The 26,572-nt window shown below is 45.3% G+C and overlaps 1 protein-coding gene across 10 annotated transcripts in view; it reads left to right on the top strand.

Annotated features, from left to right (window-relative positions):
* The first annotated feature begins 6,317 nt into the window (after positions 1-6,317).
* The window catches only part of LOC128351561 (uncharacterized), a 39,512-nt gene continuing 19,257 nt past the window's right edge, over positions 6,318-26,572 (top strand). For 5 of the 10 annotated variants that reach the window (XM_053311227.1, XM_053311225.1, XM_053311234.1 and 2 more), the window contains exons 1-5: positions 13,779-13,897; positions 16,578-16,651; positions 20,850-21,098; positions 22,791-22,908; positions 23,505-23,555. In XM_053311227.1, the coding sequence (XP_053167202.1) occupies positions 13,883-13,897; positions 16,578-16,651; positions 20,850-21,098; positions 22,791-22,908; positions 23,505-23,555 (507 nt within the window). In that variant the 5' untranslated portion in view covers positions 13,779-13,882. Of the gene's footprint in view, positions 6,421-13,778; positions 13,898-16,577; positions 16,652-20,849; positions 21,099-22,790; positions 22,909-23,504; positions 23,556-26,572 lie in introns of those variants that run through there. The other 5 variants (XM_053311228.1, XM_053311229.1, XM_053311226.1 and 2 more) reach the window with 5 other exon arrangements.

Here is a 26,572-nt window from a genome sequence, read left to right as displayed (position 1 = left end):
CAACCATAGTTCTCAAAGTAGCTTACATAGAAAAATAAATACAGAAATAAGATGGTCTCCTGTCCCCAAAGGGCTCACAATCGAAAAAGAAATGTAAGGCAAATACCAACAACAGCCACTGGAGGGATGCTGTGCTAGGGTTGGATAGGGCCAGTTGTTCTCTCCCTGCTAAATATAAGAGAATCACCATTCTCTCTGCTCAGCTAGCAGGTGGCAAATAAGGTGCCACCCACCACTGTTTTCCAGTGAGCAAGTGCTCCCTGCACATACTGCATGTTCCACATGTTCTGTCATGTCTGAACAACTTGGAAATGTTGGGTGACCAAGCAGCTCTTTCCTCCACCACCTGACATCTGCTACCTAACTTCAAATCTTGGTTGCAGGTATCAGGTTCAGCTATAACAAAATGCACATTACTTGTGGCTCATACATGTGCTCACCAGCAACCAGCTGTTGGTGGCCCCTTACTTGCCCCTGTTACGTATGAAGCTACTCTTTGTCTGCTCCATGTTTCCATAATTTTGGCCTTTCCACTTACTGGATGGACCCAAACATGCTTGGGCCACAGTTCATCAAGACTTCCATGCAGCAATCCTTTTACTTCCTATTTTTGAACAGAAATAATCTTTCCTTGTGTTTATGCAACCTATCTGGGAATATGAACACATGGATGGGGCAGCAGGGTCACATCTGCTAGTCCCACCTCATCTAGGCATCTAGGCATTCACCCCAAACCTTTGAATAGTCTATGCACAAACTATACAACTTGCACACATGGGCTCTGTACATGCAATTGGGAATCTTTTGCAATGCAGGATCCCCGTTGCACAGAGACTCTCTACAAATTATAGTCGTTTAGGCTTTGTTCAAGGGTGCAGGGGAATGCATGCCTTTGAGAGGCTGGGGTGGCAAATGTGATCTTGCTCCCTTCTCTCCATCCATGTTGTGCTCATATCCCCACCTTTGTAGCAGTAGCAGGAACAGGATTTTGGGATGTACAGGAAATTTCTTTTGAAACCAGCCATGCTCTTGCAGAAACTCAATTCATTTGCAGCTTACAAAAGCCAAGTTCCCACTGGATTGTGCCAGTTAATATTATAAACAACGAAGGGCAGAAAAGGTTTATGAATTGTGAAATGATATGGAGATGTTGGATAGAGAGAGAAAATTCTCCCTCTCATATAATAGAACCTGGGGTCACCCAATAAAATTGATTAGCTTAGGACAAATGATTTCTTCATGCAACACATAACACAACAACACACTGACTAGGGAGGAAGACCCGCTGGATACAGTTGGACTGGCTTTCAAGGAAACATGCATAGGATTGCAACGTAACTTCTGGATTTCACTGCCACAGAACATAGTGATGGCTGACTTTAGATAGCTTTAAAAGAGGATTCAACAAATTCATGGATGATGGCTCTTTTAATGCGATTATTCATGATAGTTAAATATAAGCTCCACAACAGTGATCTTCAGAACAACAGATGCCAGCGACAAGCCACTGCTTGTATGATATCACTGCTTGTAAGTTTCTCAGAAGTATCTGGGTAACTTCTATCGGAAGAATATCAGCCTGGATGGATCTTTGGTCCAATCCAGCAGGGCTTCTCTTAACTGTATGTTCTTCTTCTAAATTGCATTATGAGATTTTATAATGGGCAGTACAAAAATGCAATAAATAAATAAAAATAACATAAAATTCTTGGAGCGGGTGGCTGCACATGACCACCAGCAAGTCTATACATGGGGAAAACATTGGGGATGTGTTTGGAATCAAGAGAGTGTATTCCCAGTGGACATGATGTCCAAACCTGCCCAAGTCTGGTTCCCAAGATTCTCCATCACCATTGCACCAAGATTCTCTGTCCAACTTTGAATCCTGGTAATGGGAGCTGGGCAGAGGAAGTTGGGAGGAAGTTGGACAGAGAATCTTGCGAACTGGACTTGGGTGGGTTTGTATGGTTCTCAACATATTATTGGCATTTCCCCCAGTTACAGTGGTTGTGTGGTTGTGTGCTCGTGGTTGTTTGAAGTAGCCCAAAAATGTCTTTAGATTTGGAATTTGCCTACTTGGTTAGCTTCTCTTTGACATGTTGTATGCCTTGATTTACTTCTGCTTCCTGCTTAATGGTAGTACTTACATGTATTATCTAGTCACATTTTACTTTTGGGTTCATTACATGCAGCATTTTGTTTTAAACATCCCACAGTGCTCAGAAGAGTTCTTGCAAAGTCTATAAAAGCCAGATAGAATGTTGTATCTTGATTATGGTGGTTAGATTTTGCTGTAGCTGATAGAGAGATGGCTTCCTGTGTATATTCAGGTCTGTTCTCATCAGATACTGAATGACCTTTTCACATAACTTCTTTGAGACTGTGCACTATTGTTCTAATAAACATCAACAAAATTTGTCTATAGATCATGACAATGATGTGGCCCAAACTACATTCTTGGGACACTGGGAACTGGTATAAGCGGCCTTTTCAGCCTCTGTCAGTTGGTTGAAGAGTACTTGCAAGCTATGGCACACTGATGCTTTGCAATAGTGGAACCAGGCCCAATTTTGCCTGATATGCTGCTGATTGATTGGCAGTAAGTTCAAGACAGACAAAAGAAAAGGACTTCTTCACACAATTAATGGGAATTCCAGTCTCCCTACCAACATTAACTCCAGTTATCAAATTATAATCCAGTGAGATCTCCCAGTTTTCAAATTAGCCGTCTTCCTGCTGCATTCCTCATTATTTCTTATGTGATATATAAAACAGCCAGGCAACCAAAGCAAATTGGTTCTCTCTGTAGGATGAGAAGGAGGTGCAGTGGTGTTTGTTAGTGACACTGCTATAGTGCTGTGCACCATTTCCCCCCCAGCTGTACAGTGGATAGCTCAGTAGCAGCCTGTGTGCGATGCTTTGTTGCATTCATCTCACTGATTATGTGACAGTCCCAGAGTCGAGAATAAATGTATCTCCCAACTGTGCTCTCACTATAGGGCCGGCAAAGAAACACCTTCTATTGATAAACCACAGCATGCTAGAGAGCATCTGTTTTGTCCAAAGCAGTTGGACTTAGTTATAGCTTCTTTCTCTTCAGAGACATTGCCCGTAATTCATTGATATGCTCCAGCAACTTTGCCCCTCTTTTGTGCTATAAAACAGCCATTAACCTGGTTTAATAAGCTAGCAAGGAGGAGTTAATAATGTGTGCTTTCTTTTGTACATGATACAGTCCTGTAGACACTTTGCATACTGTATGCTGGAGAACACAGCATGGATTCCCTGCAGCAGGAAATGGACTCAAGACTCTCTGTTTTGAACTAATGTTCTTTCTTCTGACACACAGGGATGGGTCTCATGCATTCTTGGCTCTGCTCAGGGCCAGGGCTGGGAGGGACCAGTAGTAGTAATAGGAGCAGCAGCAGCAGCAGTGGATCCCAGCACTGCTCATTCTGCAAAAGCAGCTGTTGGCAATTATGTCCCTATGACTGCCCTGCCTGCTGTGGCATAATCTACTATGCACAGAAGAAGTTACATAGGAACATAGGAAGCTGCCATATACTGTGTCAGACCATTGGTTTATTTAGCTCAGTCTTGTCTACACAGACTGGCTGCAGCTTCTCCAAGGTTGCAGGCAGGAATTTCTCTCAGCCCTATCTTGGAGAAGCCAGGGAGGGAACTTGGAACCTTCTGCTCTTCCCAGGGCAGCTCCATCCCTTGAGGGGAATATCTTACAGTGCTCACACTTCTAGTCTCCCATTCAGATGCAACCAGGGCAGACCCTGCTTAGCTAGGGGAGAAGTCATGCTTGCTACCACAAGACCAGCTCTCTTCTCCTAAGACCAGCAATCCTCTCCTAAGACCAGCTCTCCTCTCCTAGGAGGTTAGTTATGATAGGAACCATTTGGTAGGGAAAAGAGGACTGCTCTGGCTCACTTATGCAGAATACTATAGACCTTTTGGACCAGAGGAACTGCAGAGGCTGGCACAAATATGCTCTAGTTCAGTGTGAGATGAAGAGTCCTTGGAAACAGAGCAAGGTCAACACAACTGCAGAGGTGAAAGTTAACCGTTATGGATTGCACTGTGATAGCCAAAGCTAGTCCATAGGGTGATAGAATCCTAGAATGTTAGAGTTGGAACAGGAGTGTAGGGAGCTCACTGGCAGCCGCCGGACCAGCTCTTAAAACTGGCAGCCCCCTCCCCTGTGTTGCTGTGAGTGCATGCAAGTGCACATGGTCACAACCCCGTAGTATGACATCATCTGCAAGGCGGCATGGCCACCAATCGTAAGACACTGCCCTTTTGCTGCTTTCACTTGGTGCTTTGTTCATATGCCATTTGGGCTGGCTTGGGTTCTCTGCTCTGAGCAGAGAAAGAATGCACCTGACCCAGCCCCAACAGCATGTGAACAAAGCAGCAAGTGAAAGCTGCAAAAGGGAGGTGTGCCCATCATGGCTACAGGCGCAGATAGAGCAGGGATCGATGAGCATCTGGTGGCCTCCCAGAGGTGAGGCATGGGGTCACAGGGGCCTGAAGACACTTGTTCCCACGTGCTCCATGGTAGCCAGTGCCACCCAGCTCCTTCAACTGCTCCTTATAGATTTTGTCTTCCAGACTCCTCACCAACTTTGTTGCCTTCCTCAGAACCCATCAGTCTTTTAGAAGAATAGACGAATACTTCTGAATATTCAGTGGTCAATTGCTTTTGGTGTTGTCCAACAGGATCTTATTAACCAGAACACGGGTGAATGAGGCCTCTAGCAGATCCAGGGGACACATCTTGATGCTTTATATATGTTTTATTTTAAAATCAAGGATTGCATAATATATTGTAATTCTTTGCTCAGGAGATTCCTGGCCAATAGCCCAGGAAGCCAGTTTTTTGTTTTGTTTTTAAGTAGGAGTTTAATGGTTGGGAGATGTACAGATAGTCTGGAATGGGGGAAAGACACCAATGCTGGAAGGGATGCTCCAACCCCAGCTTAGGTGAGGAGCTGACATAAAGGAGGGAGGGAGGGAGGGAGGGAGGGTGTGTGTGTGTGTGAGAGAGAGAGAGAGAGAGAGAGAGAGAGAGAGAGAGAGAGAGCGCAGTTCTACAGTTTCTGAGTGAGACAGACTGAATGAGAGAGACATCAAGCTCTGGGGATATAAGGCAGTAGGGCTGGGCTCTTAGCATTATCCCTCCCTCCACCATGTAGAGGCAGCTATCATGGGGCAATTGCCCCAGGTAGTACAGTGGTGGTGGTGGGGTTTACCTTTAAATTCCAACACAGGACTGGCATGGGGAGGAGAATGCTAGAAGTGTCTGTTGTGAGGGCAAGGAGTTACGCAGGGGAGGTTGGGAAGAAGCACGGGTATGGGGACTGGGTACAGCCTGGGGACTGTAATTTCTCCCAGGGGTTCTCAAGGCATCTCCAAGTTCATTCCCAGCCTCCCCTGCATGATTTCTTACCCTCCTCATGGATGCTACCAGCACTGTCCCCACCCACCAGCCTTTTCCATGCCAGTGCTGGGTCTGGATTTAAAGAACCCCCCTCCCACCAATGTACTTACTACCTGGGGTCATTGCCCCATGATCTGATGCCTTCCCATGGTGGAGGGAGGGAATGGCACCATCAGGGCTTCCGATAGTTCCAATATCACAGACCTATAAGGCAGTGCCCTTGCTGCATGAAAGAGGTGTATAATGTTTGGCTCCACCTGTACAATTTTAAAACAAACAAACAAACAAAAACAAACCCAAATCTTGCAAAGGACACCAGGAGCCTTCAGTGAGCTCTCCTCCAACGGCCACCAGAATCTGGGTAGCACTCTCCCCAGAACTTATCAACACTTAGGGAATAATACGCAATGCGCAATAATATGAATAATGCACAATAATACGAAGGTTGTGGGAAAGGGGCAATGAAAGAGAGCAAGGACTCATCCACATTCTCATAGGTGTTAGCAATGGGACCTTTCTTTTGCAATATGGAACAGCCATATAGTTCTCCAGCTGCTATTAGGGATGTGCACGGAACCGGCTGGTCTTACAAACACACACAGACGTGTGTGTGTGTGTGTGTGTGTGTGTGTGTGTGTGTGTGTGTGTGTAACTTACCCCCTCCAGTGGAGTTGCTGGAGGTGGGGGTGGGCGGTCTGCGGAGGTTCCCCCTCCCCCACCAACCTTCCTTGCAGCCTCTTCGGCCCATTCAGGCTTCTCCCTCTGGAGCAGTGGCCATTTTGGAAGCTGCTGCACCTACAATAGGCCTCTGCGTTACCCAGGCCACGCCCAGGCCTATTGCACAGGTGCGGCGGTCTCCAAAATGGCTGCCGTGCTGGAGGGGGAAGAGCTGGCTGAATGGCCAGTTTGGGCTGCAAGGAAGGCTGGCAGGGGGGGATGGGAAACTTCCGCAGACCGCCCTGCCAGAGGGGGTAAGTGACATTTAAAAAAAATTTAAAAGAAGAAAGAAAAAGAAAAGAAAAAGTCAGAAAACCACAGTTGGGGGTGTTTGGTCCGGGGTCGGACTGAACGGGGGTTGGTTCGGTTTGACTCCGGACCATCAAACCAAACTGGCTCAATGCCAAGCCGGTTTGCACATCCTTACCTGCTATTGGGCTGCAACCCCTATAATTTCTGGGAATGATGGGAGTTGTAGTTCAATAACTGCTGGAGAACCTCAGCTTGGCCACTCATGGCTGAATCCTTTTACTGAGGCGAAAGACCTGTGTCTCAGCAGTAGCCCTTTAGATTATTGGAGATGGCTCTCCTGACTGAATGTTCCTTTATACAAAAAGTAGTCTGTATAGAAGACTAGAATGTCTTCTTTTAACATGGTCTGAGAGAGCTTTAATATGGAGAGCTGGTCTAGCAAGCATCAGTTGTCCCCTTTACTAAGCAGAGTCTGCTCTGGTTTGCATTTGAATGGGAAATGTGTGAGCACTGCAAGATATTCTCCTTAGGGGAGAGGGTCGCTATGCAAAGAGCATCTGAATGCTTGCATACAGAAGGTACCAAGTTCCCTCCCTGGCATCTCCAAGATAGAACTGAGAGAAACTCCTGCCTGCAACTTTGGAGAAGCTGCTGCCAGTCTGTGTAGACAATACTGAGCTAGATGGACCAATGGCCCGACTCAGTATATGGCAGCTTCCTATGTTTCTATGTAACATTGTGTTAAATTTTAAATCATTTTAAAGTTTTAACATTTTAATTGTTTTTATTTGTATTTTTTTATTGCAACTGACCAAAGCTAAGTGTTTTGAGTGGTATATAAATATGTTAAATGGATGGATGGAGAGAGAGAGAGAGAGAGAGAGAGAGAAGGCTATCCTAGAACGCTTCTCTCTGACATCCAGTATTCTGTGCAGAGGGAACTTCTTATATGGAGGAACATTCAGTCATGTGAGTGTCCACCTGCAGAGTGTAGTGGTATAGCCCAGGCAAAGTTTACTAATTCACTGAAAACTAAGCCAACATCTGCATTCTATGCTGCTCTCTTTATTTTTTGCATTATATTTATATCCTGTCTTTTCTTCAGGGAGCTTATCTCCCATCCAGTAACAGACCAGTTCTAGACTTATGAAGGTTGCTTTGTGATGTACATGTAGATCATAAAACCTAAAGGACACTGGCCCAAGATCACCAAGTGAGCAGCAATTCAAACCCAGGTCTTGCTGAGCCATGCCCATCACTCTGTCCATTAGGCCATATGGCTTATTGCTTACCTGCATGTGCAGGCAGCCAACTTTTTCTGGTGCATTCACACCATCCAACCTAAACCAATTTGTAGAGATACATATAGCTGTCATGTGGGGTATTTTATTTCATAGTGTAACTATTCTGTTATTGTTGCAGGGTAAAATCTGAGAAAAATTGTGCTTTAGCCTTGGCTGTTCAATCATTTCTAAGACATCTCCAAAATGTCTCAGTGCCAAGCATCCAAGATGTTTCCAGTATGATGAACCTGAGGAAAAGTGGGTTCTCCAGAATTTTTTTTCCTCCTGGAATAGAGAACAAAAGTGAAACTATTTCCATGCAAACATTAAGAACATATACCAACTGATTTATTTGTTTGGAGCAGTATTGCCATCTAGTGGTTAAAAAACCTCACAGCAGACTCCTATTCAGTATTTTGCATGTTGTGGGGATGCTGAGCCCAGATTCCAAGTTTCCTCCTCTCCCAAGTCCAACATTTGCCTAGAAAACATAATTTCAGCCAGAGTAACTTTACCTATCACAGTCTTGCAGTGATGGGAGAAGTTGCATTTGGTGGACTTTCCCCTTTCATACAATTCTAAAACTACTTCCATATGCCAATGTCTGTGGTCTTCACAATCAGTTCAGAGCAATCCCTGTAAAACAAAGCCTTCATAGGTTGAAACTGAAGCCAAAGAGGCTGTTCTCATGAGCTTGGCTGCCCATGAGAACCACCAAGATCTACGCTGATCCCGGTGGCCCCATGGCGCCAGACCCAGTGCTGAAGCCCGGCTGCTGGCATAGTATATCAATAGCTGATTGTGTGCCCGTAGCTGACACAGAGACAGGCACTCTAGGCTGGGGGGGGGGATCCCCAGTGCTCCTTGCTCAGCATGCAGTGCACTGTGGGATACTTGGAGGCCAAGATAAAGAGTCCTGGCCTCAATAGATCTGCACTGCTGGGAGTAGCACAAATTAGTCTTCCATGCTGCTCCTGGCAGCACAGGTCATGTGGGTGCACAGCTTGCATGCCGCAGGGGCTAAAAGTGATTGTCTGCGGGACGGAAGGTTGAACCCTGCCTTCCCATCCACCAACCTCCCGCAGGGTCATGTGAATAGCTCCATTGTCTAAATCCAGTGAGACCATGGCAGAGGTAGGATCCAAACTTAGGTTTTAGTCTAGCAAATGATCCACTGAAGGTCTGTGCAAGTCTGCATACAGCTGTCTTTGCTTACTAGTGGCAAGGATGTTTTCCCACTTGCATATTCTGGAGAGGGTAGGGGCCACATTATTCCCACACCGTTTGTTTGTTTATTAACACCTCGCTTTTCAGAGAAGGTTATTATTAATCATTTTAGTTATGGGCCAAAGTACACATTACAGTAAGTGCTGAGCTTTGTTCTATAAGTTTGGGGTTCTTGTGCACCATAATCCTGAAATGTGTGGGAATAATGTGAACCTTACCCTTTCCAAAACATGCAAGTGGAAATGCATCCTTGCCTGCACCTGCTATATAGCTAAAAAATAAAATAAACATGCAGAGCCAAACAGCCTCTTTCTGTTATCTCCCATCTCCACCAACAGTCCTGTGTACTATACTCCACACAATTGTGTAGGAGAGCTGGTCTTGTGGTAGCAAGCATGAATTGTCCCCATTGCTAAGCAGGATCTGCCCTGATTACATTTGAATGGGAGACTACATGTATGAGCACTGTAAGATATTCCCCTTAGGGGATGGGGCTGCTCTGGGAAGAGCATCTGCATGCATGCATACAGAAAGTTCCAAATTCCCTCCCTGGTATCTCCAAGGTAGGGCTGGGAGAGAGACCTGTCTGTAACTTTGGAGAAGCCACTGCCAGACTGTGTAGACAAAACTTGAGCTAGATGGACCAAGGGTCTGACTTGGTATATGGCAGCTTCCAATGTTCCTATAATTTCTGAGGGTCTTTCAATCCTCAAAACCTTTCATGAACCCAACCCTAACTAGTGACTCAGAATCTAACTCTAAAGAAGTAAGAACAGCACCAGACCCAGGCCCTGACAGTAGTCCAGAGGCTGTGAGGGCTCCAGAAAGGAAGCCCACCAAGACAGCACTCATAGAACCTGAGCCCTCCAAAGTGACACCCTCGGATCCTGAGACAGCTCCTCCCCTTCCATCACCCTCTCCAATATCTGTACATCACTGCTGGTGACAGGTGAGGAAGGATCAACTGGAGAGGAGGAGGAGTGCCAGACTCCAGGGCAGAGGGCTACCACTTTAAGACTGCTGCTCTCCAGCGGGAAGGCAAAGCTCCGCAGGTGCAGACTGAGCTCAGAGGTATTCAAGAGCACAGTCTATCTTTGCCTGCTGTTGGGTCAACATGTCTCATGGAGCTGTCCATGGTGCTGCCTTACCTGCCAAACCTTGTGGGCTGTGGAATGAGACAGGACATAGTCAGCTTTTTGTGAGATGCTGCAAGCTGCAGGACAGAAGAGAGGGTGTGAAAGCCTCATTCCATGAATAAGGAATCCTGCCCATTTATATAAAGTGCAGTTTGGCCTGATCTTCATGAGAAGGAACCAGCCCTGTGAGAAAATGTGTGAGCCTTTTTAATTTAGAAAAAAGGTAGGTGAGGGGAGCATGACAGAGGTGTAAAAGATTATGCATGGTGTGGGTCAAGTGCTTAAGAGACCGCTCCCTCCCTCCCTCCCCACCCCCTCATATTAGAACCCAGGGTCTACATTCTGGGAGATTCAGGACAGACAAAAGGAAGTACTTCTTTACACAATGTGTAGCTAAACTATGGAATTCACTGCCACCAGATGTGGTGATGGCCACAAATCTGGACGGTTTTAAAAGAGGATTAGACAAATTCATGAAGGATAGGGCTATAAATGACTACTAGCCATTGTTTTGGATGGCATGCCCTTGAACACCAGGTGCTAAGGAACACTATTGGGAGGGAGCAGTTGCCCTCTTTCCCCTTCTTGTGCGTTTCCCAGATGCACAGGGTGGGCCACTGCATGAGGCAGGATACTGAACTGGATGGGCCTTTGGCCCAATCCAGCAGTGCTTTTCTTGTGTTCAACAAATCAGAATGAAGATCTTCATCTCCCTCAAGAGGTGTCTTGGCCTTTCAGGTAACCAGCATGTAGGTGCTCTTCCCAGAGAGGCCCCACCCACTGCAGGGAATGTCTTATACTGCTCAAATGTAGTCTCCCATTCAAATGCAAACCAGTGCAGACCCTGCTTGCAGACCCTAGACAAGACCAGCTCTATTCCCTTAAGACCAGCTCTCTTGTCCTGCATGTAACCCTAACCCTAACCCGATGTTTACTAAGTTATTCCCTGCTGGTGTGATTTACACAAAATAGGTGGCATCTGCCTCCAAATTCAAGGGTGGAGATGAAATTGGAAGATCTGTAAGAGGGGGTGGTTTCAAGAGCAGAGGTGGCCAACCTGGGCTGTTCCTGGACTACAATTCCCATCATCCCCAGATGCGTTAAATTATGCAGCTGGGGAGCCTGAGGTTGGCCACCAGTGGTCTAAAACAGGGGTGGGCAGACTACTCCCACCCACCTTGCACTTTGGAAGCTACCAGAATGAAATAGCAGCTTGGAGAAGCAGCACCAGTCACAAAGTGGCAGGTTGTACCAAATTTTACATTGACAGAATGGGGGGGGGGTTAACATCAAAACAACTGAATCTCCAGAGAATTTTGTTGCCCAACAGGAGGGGAGTAAGAGAGGCTGCTTTGTGGGAGAAGAAATTGGAGAAAAATTAATGGGAGGGAAGCTAACAGCAATCGTGATCACTCAAAGAGAGCGTGAGAAACTAAAAATGGCATGATCATGACCCCACTCAGCTTGCCAGTCAGATTTGTGACATTGTTTAGAAGGGGAGGGATGGAAATGGCCACAACTGAACAGGGAGGGAAGGGACAAATGTCCCTGGGCCCCTGATGAAAGGGGGGCCACCAGATGGGTGACAGCTTGCTCTTTGCTCTCTACTTCACGTCTCTCTGAAGAAGAAGGTGGTGCTGAGGTACATTTTCATTTTTCATTCCAGGGTCCTCTCCAACCTTGCTATGCCCCTGGAGAAGCAAGCCCAATTTCCTGGAGAGCTGCTTCTGTCAAGCCCAGGAGTGACCAATAACTCCAAAGTTATCTAATGCCCAACCCAGCCTAGAGATTTGCCACGTGTCTGGCCCCAGTGTTCACATTAGCAATTCTATGAGACAAATATTACAGAAGGCTACCAGATGGGGAAGAGCCATCACTCAGTGGTAGAGTGCATGCTTTGAATGCAGAAGAGCCTACAGGTTCAATTCCAGACACCTTCAGCTTAAAAAATCTCTGTTAACACTGAGGCTTTGAAAGACCCCCTGGGATCCTGGAGAAGCTTTTCTGGTCATTGCTGACAATTCTGGTCTGGATGGGTGAACAGTCCGACTTTGGTGTACATATGCTTTATATAGCGCATTGATGGTGTTAGAGAAAATGTCTTGGGTTCAAGCTACAGCATCTCTAGTTAAAAGGTCTTAGATAGCAGAGCTTGGAAACATACCCTTGCAGGAGGCCTGAAAGAGCTCCTATGAGTCAGAAATGCTCTACAAAATAAGGCAGATTGAAATAGGAGGAAAATATAACTTAGGTGGAATATTATCTACCTACCTACCTACTTACCTACCTAGCTTCCTATTTATTACATTTATATACCTCCCCATCCAAACAACTCTGGGCAGTGCACAAGGCTAAAAATAAAACCCACACATCAATCCTTTTAAAACAATCATTACACAATCATTACAGAACAATTTAAAAATAGCATAAAACCATTAACAACTGAAACATTTAAAACAGTTTAAAAACCCTGGAAGGCCAGGCCAAACAGATAGGTATTAAGGGCTCTCCTGAAAGCCAACAATGATTTCAAGCTTTGGATTTCTCCTGGGAGTGCATTCCACAGCCCAGGAGCAGCTACAGTCATCACCAGATGTGCCGGTGGTAACTGGAGATGGGCCTCCTCAGATGACCTCAACATGCGGTGGGGATCATGCAGAAGAAGGTGCTCTCTAAGGTAACCTGGACCTAAGCCATTCAGGGCCTTTAAGGTAATAACCAGCATTTTGTATTTTGCCCGGAAACATATTAGCAGCCAGGGCAACTGTACAGTCATAATGTGGTCTCTCTGGGTTACCCCAGAGACCAGTCTGCCACATTTTGAACTAACTGAAGTTTCCGAACTGTGTACAAAGGCAGGCCCACGTAGAACGCATTGCAATAGTCAAGCCTGGAGGTTACCAGCTAATGCACCACTGTTTTGAGGTCATCATCTTCAAGGAATGGACACAGCTGTTGAATCAGCCAAAGCTGCTAGAAAGCACTCCTGGCCATAACCTCCCCCTGAGATACTAAGGTGAGGCCTGGGTCTAGGAGCTGCATACTTGTTCCTTCTGGGGGAGTGTAACCCCATCCAGCACAGGAAGATCTAACTCATCCCTCAAATTCTGGACCCCTGCAATGAGCACCTCTGTCTTGTTTGAATGCAGTTTGAATTTGCTATCCCTCATCTAGCCCAATACTGACTGTAGGCAGGCATTTAGGGAATAAATGCCATTTCCTGATTATGAGGATGACAAGAAGTAGAGTTGGGTGTCATCAGCATACTGATAACACCCAGCACCAAATATCATGATTTCTCTCTCTCTCTCTCTCTCTCTCTCTCTCTCTCTCTCTCTCTCTCTCTCTATATATATATATATATATATATATAACATTGGTGACAGAATTTATAAAGGGGATTCCTTCAAGGATATGCAGTTTTAAACATGGCCTGTGTTTAAACTGTGTTTTTGGGGAGCCCACCAATCAGTGACATGAGAAAATATGCTTGTGTGAATGTAACTGTTCCTGGTTGTGAATACCCTAGGAAGACGTAAAGGCCTCTTGATACTTGGCTGTTGGTATACTGCGAACATAACCATCAACACCTATACTTACAAATACAGTCATGAACACCCCAAGGAAGAGTATTTTCACTTGGGAGGCTGTTATGCCCTTTATGACCTCAAAGGCTGCAGGGATGTTACACACACATGCCCACATATACAAAGAGACAGAGAGAAAGCACACCACTTCAGGATTATACATGGATTCAGCTAAGCTACAGGGGGAATCAAATTAGAAGTATCTGAATATATTTTTGGGGAGAGAATGACATGAGTGAAGCAAAGGTAATGCTAATGCTTATGTGCAAGGGGAGATCTGTGTGTGCCATTTACAGTTTATAAGATTTCATAACCGTGTGACTAGAAGTTCTGTTGTTGTGACTCAATGGGATTCCATCACTCTGCCTCATCCTTTCCTCATAAGATGGGTAATCTTACCAGCAATAGCATGATAGAGAACAAGTAACTCATAGACTTTGTTGGGACTGACACTGAGCCCACTGGGGATACCTGAAGTGCTCACATGACAGTCATGAGTTCCCAAAGAAGCAGCCCCTGATCGAAAGAGCATGCAAGCTGAACAGTTAAAAATGTGACAGGAGCAGGCAAGGCGGCCCAGAAATAGAGTGTGTGTCTACAGCTATTCTCAGCAACTCAGAATCACTGGTGGGGACAACTGCCACTACCAGAAGAACACATAGCCCAAGACAATGGGCTACACTGCCTCTTAGTAAATCTTAGGTTTGTTTTGACCTGCTCGTTCTGATAATTGGAGGATTTGCTGTGTGGGCAAGAGATGCTGTGGCTGGTTATAGAGCTGCTCTCCTCAGCTGTGACTTGGGAAGGTTCAGAAGGCCCACTACCTGTATACGGCTTATCTTGTCCTGCAAGTAGAAACACCATGACTCCTTTGCTGAGGAATCATGGAACTCACCACTCCTTATGCACCCATCATGCCATAACTTTTGAGGTTCTTGGACTGGAAGAGAGAAAAGTTGGCCTGTCTTTCTTGAAGCTGGCAAAAAAGGATTCCTTCAGATGACTGGAGGGAGGGGCATGGTAGGCGCTGTTTTTTCAGTTACTGCCATCCTACTATAAACTGCTACTATGGATATTTATAGACCGTTCTTCAACCAAGGTTCTCAAAGCAGCTTAGATAGATAGATAGATAGATAGATAGATAGATAGATAGATAGATAGATAGATAGATAGATAGATAGTCCCCTGTCCCCAAAGGGCTAACAATCTAAAAAGAAACATAATGTAAACACCACCAGCAGCATCTTAAGAGATGCTGTGCCGGGATTGGATAGGGATAGTTGCTCTCCCCCTGCTAAATATAAGAGAATCACCACTTTAAATGGTGTGCCTTTGCTTTGTTAGCAGAAGTAACGTGCCAGTGCTTTTATAAAGTGACAGGAAAACCTGACTGCTTGCAGTGTTTGTGAGAGGTTGTGCCTTCTCCCTCTCAGGAAGAACACCAGGGCAAGAGGAAGAGCAATGTAGCCTCAGTCATCAGCCAGAGAAGGAGCAAGTGAAGGGAGTTTGCTTTTTCTGCTCCCTGCCAGAAAGATCTTCTCCAACCAACAGTTGCCCTGGGACTGCAGAACTGAAAGGAAGCACACACTGGCCACATTCACACATAACATGGGCAGGGTTATCTCACCATGATGTCCAGATGCGTGCAACTCTGCTTCCATGAGGCAACCTTCCCAAGGTTTGGCTTTTGAAACTGCAATCTGAACCCTCTGGTTGTAGTGAGTTTCATTGCTCCAAGCCAAGGTTCCACACAGCCTGTGTGTCATCTGAATTCTGGGCTGCGTTCACTGTGACCGGAGTTGAGGGAGGAAGCTCCTCCCTCTCTCCAGCCATGATTGGCTGTGCAGGCTGTTCTTCATACCAGAAGAAGCCCACCCTCCTCTCTGCAGTCTCACTGATTGCAGAGAGAGTGCTCTCCATGATATCCTAATTCGGACAGACGAGCCTGGGGTGTGGGGAGTAGCAGAGCCATGGGTCCACTAGACCCACAGTTCTTCATTACGTGTGAATGCGGCCTCTAGCTTTTGCCACCCATAAGCAAAATGAGAACCAAGAAGAATAGATGCTGTCCTCCGTGAAAGGCTGCTTGACACGTTACCCTGGGGGAAAACATTGTTTTCCCACAGAAGTGCATACTGCACAGAGCTGCATCTACTTGGGAGTTCCCTATGGAGCATGTCTGCAGCTCAGCCAAGAACATGTCTTGGAACACAAACATTGTATTTTTGTGTGTACAATATGAGTACACACAATTAAAATATGATGCATGACTGTTAGCAGAATGACACAAGTGTATTTTACTCTAGTATTTGGAGCAGTGACATAGCCAACATTGGGTGAGTGTGTGCAGTGCATCCAGGCCAAAGATGCCCTCAGGTGCCTGGGGGGAGGGCTATGCTTGCCTCCTATGCTCCCAGGGTGCTCACTCCAACTCACACCAGTATGGCCCTGATTCCAGGCAGCCCCTTAAGGAGGCTTATTCTCATTGGCAATTGGGACAAGCGTGGCCCAGTGGGCCAGCAGCAAACAGTGAATAAAGGTGGATGAGTGAAGTGGGCATGGGCAAGTGGTGAGCTAAGGGGCAGGGGCAAGCAAAGGGGAACTGGTGGGCTGCACTTCTGATTCCGACACACACACACACACACACACCCCAGCCATCACTAACCTTGCTACATCACTGCTTTGGAGACAAAGCAAACCATAGGGAAACTGAAGTAAAAGAAAGGGAGCTCAAGGTCTGAGAACAGTGAAAGAGCCCATGTTTAGCTTGCAGGTTTTAGGTTCAGTCCCTGGCCATTCACTTGAATAGGCTACACCTGAAAGTAGCTAAACTTTACAAAATTTGAGCTGTTGAACAGCTGGTGATAATTTGCCTCCAGAAGTAAAAATTCTAAAAATAAAATATATAAATTGTTATTACCACCAGCAGCCTTCTGAAGCTTGTGTAGCTGTTAGTGCTGAAAACAACAATTCCTGTAAGCTGGAAACCAAGAATGCCCGGTAAGTGTTCTTCAGGCTTTAAAATGGGGTTTTGGTTTTGTATGCAACAAATCATTTTGACATTCTTATCTATGTGATTTGGAAAATTCAGTACTAGGGATGTGCATGAAATGCTATTTGGATGCCGAACTGCAGTACGTCCTTTAACACGGAGGGATTACACATCCCCTTTAACATGGAGGAGAGCAGATCCATACCTGCTCCTCTGCCACTCGCTGCCACTTTCTTAATCGTGGTGCCCCCCCCAGCTATCATTACACGCTTCTGGCATGCAATGATAGTTGCGGGGGGTGGGGTGCGATTAAGGATGTGGCAGCAAGTGGACCTGCTCTCCGTGTTAAATGGGATGTGCACATCCCTATTCAGTAGAGGGACTTTCCCTTAAAGATAACAGAGATGCTGAACTTATCACCCAAATCTCAGCAACTTCTCAGTTACATTTACAAATTTATGTGCCACTTTCAGAGCTGCTGTGCACAAGTTAAGGCAGACCACCATATAAAGGCTACTCCATTTGGCATTATGAGATATAGAATCTGAGAACATATATATGATGAGCATATGATACTAATCCATGATGATGACAACAGTGATGATGGTGATGAGCATCACAAAGACACCACAGTATTATGACAAGCATTGGCAGCCCAGGACAAGAAAATCCAGGATTTGAACTATAGTAATAAATGAATGAACGGCAAAGGAGACTTATGTGCAATTTTCCACAGGCACACTTCTCTATTATGGCTTGGCTAATGAAGCAATGTGATCCTATTGCTATTGCTAGGGATACACCCCCCCTCCCAACCTGGGAAATTTCCGTGGTCTTATAGAAACTTGCTTGGCTCCCTTCAAAAATAATCAGATGTTTTGTGTTGATGGGGACAGTGAAATTTGCTTCAGATTTCACACTGGATGAAATTTCAGTACTCAACCCTATCTTGAGTACAGGAACTCCCTGAGTTACAAACATCTGACTTACAAACATCTGTATTGTACATCTGTACAAAGCTCCTTAACATGTTACTTTACAGAAGCCCCAGTTTACAAACACCAACTCGCACATACAAACAGGTTGTCACTCTTGCAACTGTATTTGTTCTGAGTGATGAACATTCAACTTACAAACTTTTGGAACACAACTCATTTGTAAGTTGAGGACTTCCTGTATATGCTTTAAAACATAATGTGAAAAAATAGCCCCTAGGCTAATTGGAATTGAACTTTCTTTGTCATGCCATTAAGCCTGTCTTCCAATTCCTGGATTGGTTTGTGGCATCTCTTCATAACTTGTCTAATATTTTCTCATTCTTTTAAAACTATATACGAGGTAGACTACTAGAGCGCAAGTGGAGGAAGACTCAACTCGAATCTGACAGATTATTACATAGAGAGCATTTGAAGATCTATGCTCAGGCAATATGTGCGGCAAAGAAGCTATTCTTTTCCTCCTGTATTGCCTCCGCAAGTTCACATCCGGCAGAGTTGTTCAGGGTCGTGAAGGGGTAATGTGCACCCCTCCCCCCTTGAATCAGTACTTAGAACCAACAATTACTTGCTGTGATGTTTTTAATGAGTTCTTTGTGGACAAAATCTCTCGTATTTGGGCCGACTTTGATTCAAACTCTACAATTGTTACAGAGTCTAATGCCAAGGTGTCCAGCAGCTCCTCTTATGCAATGACCCTGAATCAGTTTCAGTTTGTTCACTCCTGAGGATTTGGACAAGTTGCTTGGAATGGTATGGCCTACCACCTGCCCTCTTAATCCTTGTCTGACATAGCTTATACTATCTGGCAGGGAGGCTGTTGTAGAGGGCCTGGTAGAGATTATAAATGCTTCTCTGAGGGAGGGCAGGATGCCTCCTTGTCTTAAGGAGGCAATCATTAGACCACTTCTGAAGAAGCCTGCCTTGGATACCTCAGAGTTATATAATTACAGGCCTGTCTCCAACCTTTGATGGTTGGGCAAGGTGATTGAAAAGGTGGTGGCCTCCCAGCTCCAGGTGCTCTTGGAGGAAACTGATTATCATTCTAGACCCATTTCAAACTGGCTTTTGGGCAGGCTATGGGGTGGAGACTGCCTTGGTCGGCCTGATGGATGATCTCCAATTGGGAATTGACAGAGGGAGTGTGACTCTGCTGATCCTTTTGGAACTCCTGGAATGTCTGAGAGGATTGTGGGTGGGAGGCACTGCTTTGCAGTGGTTCCACTCCTACCTCACTGGCAGATTCCAGAAGACTGTAGTTCTTCAAAATCTGAACTTTTGTATGGTGTCCCTTAGGGCTCTGTATTGTCTCCAATGTTGTTTAACATCTAGATGAAACCACTGGGAGAGATCATCAGTGGATTTGGTGCAGGGTTTTATCAATATACTGATGACACCCAAATCTATTTCTCCATGTCAACATCATCAGGAGTAGACCTAACCTCCCTAAATGCCTGTCTGGAGGCAGTGATGGGCTAGATGAAGGATAACAAACTGAGGCTGAATCCAGATAAGACGGAGGTACATATTGTACAGGGTCAAAACTCGGGAGATTATTTTGATCTGCCAGTTCTTGATGGGGTCATGCTCCCCCAGAAGGAACAGGTGCGCAGTCTGGGGGTGCTTCTGGATCTAAAACTCTCCCTATTGTCCCAGGTTGAGGCAGTAGCCAGAGGTGCTTTTTATCAGCTTTGGCTGATATGCCAGCTGCATCTGTTTCTTGTGATGAACGACCTCAAAACAGTAGTACATATGCTGGTAACCTCTAGGCTGGATCACTGCAATGCGCTCTATGTGGGGCTGCCTTTGTACATAGTCCAGAAACTGCAATTGGTTCAGAACGCGGCAGCCAGGTTAGTCTCTGTGTCATCTAGGAGAGACCATATTACTCCTGTCTTGAACGAATTGCACTGGCTACCGATACGTTTCCAGGCAAAATACGTTTGCTGGTCATTACCTATAAAGCCCTAAACAGCTTAGGCCCTGAGTATTTAAGAGAACGTCTTCTTCACCATGAGCCCCACTGCCTGCTAAGATCATCTGGAGAGGTTCACCTGCGGCTGCCACCAACTCATCTGGCAGCTACTCGGGAACGGGCCTTCTCCATTGCAGCCCCTGGACTTTGGAATGTGCTCCCTGTTGAAATAAGAGCCTCCCCATCTCTGGCAACTTTTTAAAAGGCACTGAAGACACATTTATTCACCCAGACTTTTAATTAGATGTATAGTTTTAGATAATTTTAATACTGGGTTTTAAATGTTTTTAATCTTTTAATTGATTTTAATTGTCAATTGATTTAATGTTTTAAATGATTTAAATTGTAAACCGCCCTGTGACACAAGTTTTGGGTGGTATAGAACTGTTTTAAATAAGAATAAATATACCAGCATGCAATTCAGATTGAAATGGCTTTTTCACAGTGATAGCCAACTGAGGCCAGTGACACCCAATTGTTTTTCAAACCTCCGCATCCCATGCTACAGGAAGAACCTGCAAAATATGCTTCCTGACATCCAGAATAATGTTGCAGGCACCCAATTTTCATTGATTCTCCCTTCCTCAGCCCTCAGGGACATATTTTCAGGAGGCATAGAAGGCTGCAAAGGGAAGGAAGATTGACAAAAATGACTCCTTCCTCAATGCTCATCCACAACATTAGTTTTCATGCACAGTATTAGTATGTATCTCAGCCACTAACGGGTGCACTATTCTGCATTTACCTGTGTTAATGTGCATGCTTTTGTTCTATGGCGATGTTATACATTGCTACAAACTCTTTCTGAAAACAAAAACACAGGCTGTGCCTTCCTCTGTTTGTCACTCCACAAATGCAAGTAGCTAATGGAACCATGGAAGCAGATGAGGCAGATGTGTCTGAACCTGATGATGCAGGAAATGAGTGGAATAGCTAGGAGACCTAGAACAAGAATGGCAAAATTGGCTTCGGTTGGCACCAAATTTTTTTTTTTAAAACATTCAAAGTGAATTCTAGGGTTCCTCTCAAGGCAAAACATTTGAGACTATTCAAGGGAAGACAAACACATTTCTTTAAGACATGTGGAATGTCTTTGCCCATCCCTAGATAAATCTATGAAATCTCATAGCTTTTTCCTTGCAGGTAAAACAAGTTCTGAGCATGTTGTTCTGTTCAACCCCTCCAATCATTGATATATTTGATTTGTAAATGTTTAACCATTGCACCTGCCATCAGCAATCCTTTCCTCCAGGCATCCCCAGCAAATTGGCTTCCCAGATACTCAGCAGTAACTACCTCATGTTTTTATAACTCAACAAGGGACACTTGGTTAGCAGCAAAGGGGTCCTCCAACTTCCAGTCCAGGCATATGAACATATGGCTGAGAGAACAAATTAACTGCATCCTCAATGAAGGGAACAACATCAAAGCTAATATTTGGGACGTACAGAGAACTATGAGAAACATGAAGGGAGAGCTGAAAAGGTAAAGATCTATATTTGCTTGTTATATTCATACTCTACTTATTGGCCATAAAGACATATTAGTCAAAAAGCAGTATATTACTACAAGCCACAAAAAGGAACATTGTCAGAACATGTAATAACTATCCAGCGTAACTGGTTTCCAGTTTGTGTCTTGGCTGAATTCAAAGTGCTAGTCTGAACCTTTAAAGTTTTTAACAATTTTGGTCCTGGAGTTTTGATCTCTTCCCCCATGAACCTCACCCACTTTGATAGTCAAGACTGCTCTGTGTCCCATTCCAGCTAAGACAGGTGAGCATGGAAGAGAGGGCCTTTTCAAGGCTGTTGCCCAGCCTTTGGAACTCTGTACCCTACAAAAATTAACAACGGATCTTATAACATCTTGAAGATTGACTCATTCATTCATTCAATTCCTATATTGCCCTTCCATTTAGGTGTAAGCTTTTCACCTGTTATTAGGAACATAGGAAACTGCTATATACTGAGTCAGACCATTGGTCTATCTAGCTCAGTATTGTCTTCACAGACTGGCAGCAGCTTCTCCAAGGTTGCAGGCAGGAATCTCTCTCAGCCCTGTCTTGGAGAAGCCAGGGAGGGAACTTGAAACCTTCTGCTCTTCCCAGAGTGGCTTCATCCCCTGAGGGGAATATCTTGCAGTGCTCACACATCAAGTCTCCCATTCATATACAACCAGGGCAGACCCTGCTTAGCTATGGGGACAAGTCATGCTTGCTACCACAAGACCAGCTCTCCTCTCCTTGATGCAAAGTATCATTGAACTTTCCTTGTGCATTTAACCTCACATAAGAATGATCACTGACTTACCACTTGTGTAGACAGGGCATGCCCTCAGCTCTTGCTTGTGGGCTTCCCAGAGGCATCTGGTGGGCCACTGGGTGAAATAGCATGCTGGACTAGATAGGCCTTGGGCTGATGCAGTTCTTATGTCCCATAGGACTCAATGTTCACAAGCCTGGATCCACCTACTTAGGCTCTAATATTAAACAAACAGGGAACTAATAGGGAACAGGGAACTTCCTTTAACAGAACTAATGCTTTAAATAATTAACTTGGCTTTATCTACTGTGTTACTGCTGTTGTTAATCACTATCATGCATATCTCTTACATTTTAACTACACATAATAATGGTTACTTACTGCACCCCTTCCATTCCATAGCTCTTTGACCATTCCTCCTGCCCCACCTGTGCATATAAGTGCATGTCCTATAAGTGCCTGACAATTGCAGATGGGACCATACATCTGATGAATGGACTGTAGTCATTGAATGCTGGAATAAACTTGATAGTCTTTAAGGTGCCACAAGGGTCTTTGTTGTTTCTGTGGGAACAGATGGCACAACTTCCCTGTTGGAAGCTGTTACCTGGGGAATTTGGTGATCTCCCTTTCAGTGACAACTGAACATGTTCAGAAGATATTTGTTTAGAGCAATCTTTGGAATAAGCTCAAAACTTAGCTTCTTCTGCACATTTTTTTGAGGATGTAACTTTGCTGGTGGTTTAAATCGTGTGTGTGTGTGTGTGTGTGTGTGTGTGTGTGTGTGTGTTATTGACAGATGTTTTATTATTATTGTTATCCACCTGAAGGTCCCATTTTAGGATGGAAAGGCAGGGTACAAATATTTTATTAAACAAAAAAAGTTATTGTTATCATAATCATCCACTGTACACAGGATAAAGCAAGCTGAAGAGACGATCACTTTCTTAGAGTCACAGATCCAAGAAGCAAAGAAAAGTCAAGAACAGGAAAGTGCCACAGCATCTTTAGAGGACCAGTATCTTAAAAAGCTGGTAGGCAAAAATGAAAATAAATAGCCCTGAGCAGTGTGTCTTTATATTCATTACATGGTGCTCTAAATAAAAATAAACCAAGGATTTGTTGTCTGGTTTAGCATTGGCTGATGAGATCATTTGTCATTCCTTAAGGAATCCTTTTGATTCAGGACATCTATTAGAATGGTCTGTTCTCTGGAGACAGATGCCAGGCTGTGATGTCATTATACCAGGACTAGCAAAAAGAAGCAAGCCAGGCCTGCGTTGGCCACTCAGACTGAGGCTTAATGGAGAGGGCTTAGGGGAGCTGCCTCTAAGGCGGCAGCTGACCAGGGGGCCTGCCTGTGGAGAGAGGCAGACAAGTGACCACTGTGTGGTGGTGCTGGGGTGCCAATGTTTTTGAACATGGGCCACTGCCAATGTTGCTTGGCCACTGAAGTACTGTGACCTACAACTGGAGCAGTACTGTGGATGGATTAGAACTCTGAGCTGAATGAGGAGCTTCATCAAAGGTTGTCTTTAGTTCATTGTTAATTGCAGCTGTCTTTCTGTCTGCAATGCACAAGGCGGCGCATAGATCTTTTCATCTAACTGTGATGATCTTTCTCCCACAGGAGAAGGACAATGAAAATGTGCATTTGAGAATCTTTATGCTTTCTGAGAAGGTACGTAGTGAGAGCTGCTCACGTCTTTTGAGAGAGCTTTCCTTTCAGCACAGACCATAAAATAGATGTGAGCATGCACTTATAAGATGCTGCTTCTGTATTGTGACAGTGTTTTGAATGTATCGTGTATGGCAATCAGTACTGCTTTGTTTGAAAAGCTAATGACTGAGACAGGCTAAAGATACTGAATGTCTTGTTTGCATCACAATTCATTTAGAGAAAGAGCGGGAAATCAGTGACCCCTGAAGCGCTTCACAAAATATTGGGAAGCACAACTTGCATTTGAAAAAGGAATTCTAGCCACCAAGTAACATGACCTTAAGCAGATTGTCTTGGAAGTAAGACCCACTGAGGATTTACTTCCGGGAAGGTATGCTTAGGATTATTGTGTCCAGGGTCACATTGATAGTCTGATTATCTGATCATGAGAGCTTCCAATGTGGTCTTTCTTCCTAAATGAGTTATCCACCCCTACTCTATCATACACAGACACTTTGAGCCCTTTCTCATGAGCAGTGAGAAAGGGAAAGAGCCTACCTGAAGGTGACCGACGGCGTCCTCTTCGGTGGGCGGATTGCCTGCCCAGATGACTACTGGATGCTGCCAGTAGCTCAGGGTGCCAGAGTGCTGGGATGCATTGCCCTGTGTTGCCCCTCCCTTCCCATAATGCACTGCATGCCCATAATGCACTGCATGAGTGGCTGCCTAGGCGGGTTTTCTGCCATGGTGGCACTGGGATCAGACCCAATCCTGTGCGCAGGCATAACCAGGCTGGGCTTCCTTAGCCCTGTTTTGCCTGTGCATGTGAATAGCTTCTCTGTAGGCTTACTAGCTTTTATTTCTGTGGATACTGAGGAGAGTCTCACAATCAGGCAAAAGCAGGGTAAGGGAGCCTAGCCTGCTTTTGCCCGATTGTATGCTGCCATGGGAGCCGCGCCGTTCCCGGCAGCAAACTCTCCTAATTCCCCCTCCTCATGATTACTCCTCATGCTGATTCCCTCTCCATTTTCCGATGAGCCATAAAGACCTTCCTTTAGCTGCTGTTTGTTTGTGGGTATTTATGCTGATTTCTGTTGTAGTGCTTTGTATTTGCAATTTTGATTTCTGTCAGCACCCTGGGAGGACTTTCTCTTCGAAGGCTGGGTGAGAATATTTTTAAATGAACAAATAAGTCCCCAACTCTTCCCCCGACAGTGCCAGCCTTGAGGAAAACTGTGGGCTTCTCAGGACTCCACCCTAGCCATTTTCTGTTCATTACCCGCCTTGGATGCCATCATGAAGCAAGCACACCAAAGAGAAGCCGCCAAGGGAAGCAGCAGGCAGCTGAATGGCCAATGCTCCTTTTAGAAATCCTGAGGCCAGCATTTATTTAAATGGCAGGGTGATATTCTTCCGCCTACATGGGTGTCACTGCCAGGGCTAATTGAGCTGCAGAGGACAAAAGCTGCCACTTCTCTTGTGAGCTCTGCCTGCCTGATTAACCTCCCTGCACTGCTGCCTGGAGATCCATCATGGAAGAGATTCCCAGGCAGTCTCTCATCCAGACACTGACCAGACCCACATTTTTGCTTAGCGTCAGCAATGCTGCATCATGGGCCTTCAGTGCATGTCCTGGGACCTCATGCTTTTTGAAGGGAATACTCTGGAGGTTCACAAATGATCCTTCTGCCTCTCTAGCTCTACTTCTGCTTCCTTCATTAAATCCCTATTCACATGTTTTGTTCAAGGCACTTACAATCTGTATACAGTGTATGCATGTCCAGATACAGTGTATACATGTACAGTTGTTCAGTCGTCATGTTTGATGCACATGTTGCAGTGCAGTTCCTAGCTGTACCCTGCTTGTGAAGGGGCTTGTACCCAGGTTTACTTTTAAAATTAATTCATACAAAAATAGGTACATGTTTAAAGACACCTGAATGCATAGTCAACACAATAAGGTCATTCATACGACCATTCCTGCTGGGGCTGGGGGAAAGGCAGGATTGTACCTACTTTCCCCCACATGACTGCCCATTGATTTTGAGCTGTGCCACTCACGCACCCACATGATCACTGCTGTGGTGAGTGGCACAGTGATCTGGAGGCAGATGAGATGAAGAGCAGCCTCCAGGAATCCCACAATGCACAGCATCAGCAGCACCGTGCATTGTGGAAATGCCTGAGGCTGGGTCTCTCCTTCTGCCGGCCTCTATCATTTTAATGACTGCTGGCAGCCCAGTTGACCACATGACTGGGCGGTGAGATAGGAGGGCATGCATGCGCCCTCCTGCCTCACTTCTAGCCCGGGTTCAAAACATGGACTACCCAGCAGAGGAGCATCGGGATCAGCAGTGATCTCAGCGGTTCTTGCGACCAGCTCTACCTGGGCTAGCACTGCCCTACCCAGGTAGGGCTGGTTGTGAGAATGACCTCAATGTCTGTGCAAAGTAGTCCTGTACGGCCTAAAAAATGTCAGTTCTGATCTGACACAACCGAGAAAATGTCGGGAGGGGCAACTTGGTCCTCTAATATTGCTGAGTTTGATGTATTGGATTGGAAATCCTACATTTCCCTGCATTCCTGTCAGACCAAGTTAAGTGGCCTGTGTGGTACCTTTCAGCTGAGAGGTGGTGTACTGGTCATTTAAGCTGGGTATGAGCAGCATGTTGGAATTCTGACAGAGTTCTACCACAAGAGGAGGGATTTTACATGGAGTTCCAGCTGTCAGGGGTCCCTTCTGTTGTGGCAGAACCCCTTCTGATAATACCTATCAGGACATATCAAGTCCAACATGCCTGTCAGACTGACACAGCTGCACAGTCCTAGTGCAACGCCAGTCCGAACATTCACAGTGAGCTTATAACTTAGTTTGCATTTCTGGTCTCTCTGTAAAACCATTAGAAGTGAGTTGAAAATTGGGACATTGAACACAGGCTGAGTAGCAAGTTCGACATGTGGTGATGAAGCATTCACACATTTGCTACATCATCACATGCCAATTCTGCATGGATTTGTTCATCCATCCCTCATTCTCA

Source organism: Hemicordylus capensis, chromosome 3, assembly GCF_027244095.1.
Source record: "Hemicordylus capensis ecotype Gifberg chromosome 3, rHemCap1.1.pri, whole genome shotgun sequence".
Lineage (NCBI taxonomy): Eukaryota > Metazoa > Chordata > Lepidosauria > Squamata > Cordylidae > Hemicordylus > Hemicordylus capensis.
The sequence above is the reverse complement of the archived record's forward strand: the minus strand, read 5'-3'. Positions and strand labels throughout refer to the sequence as shown.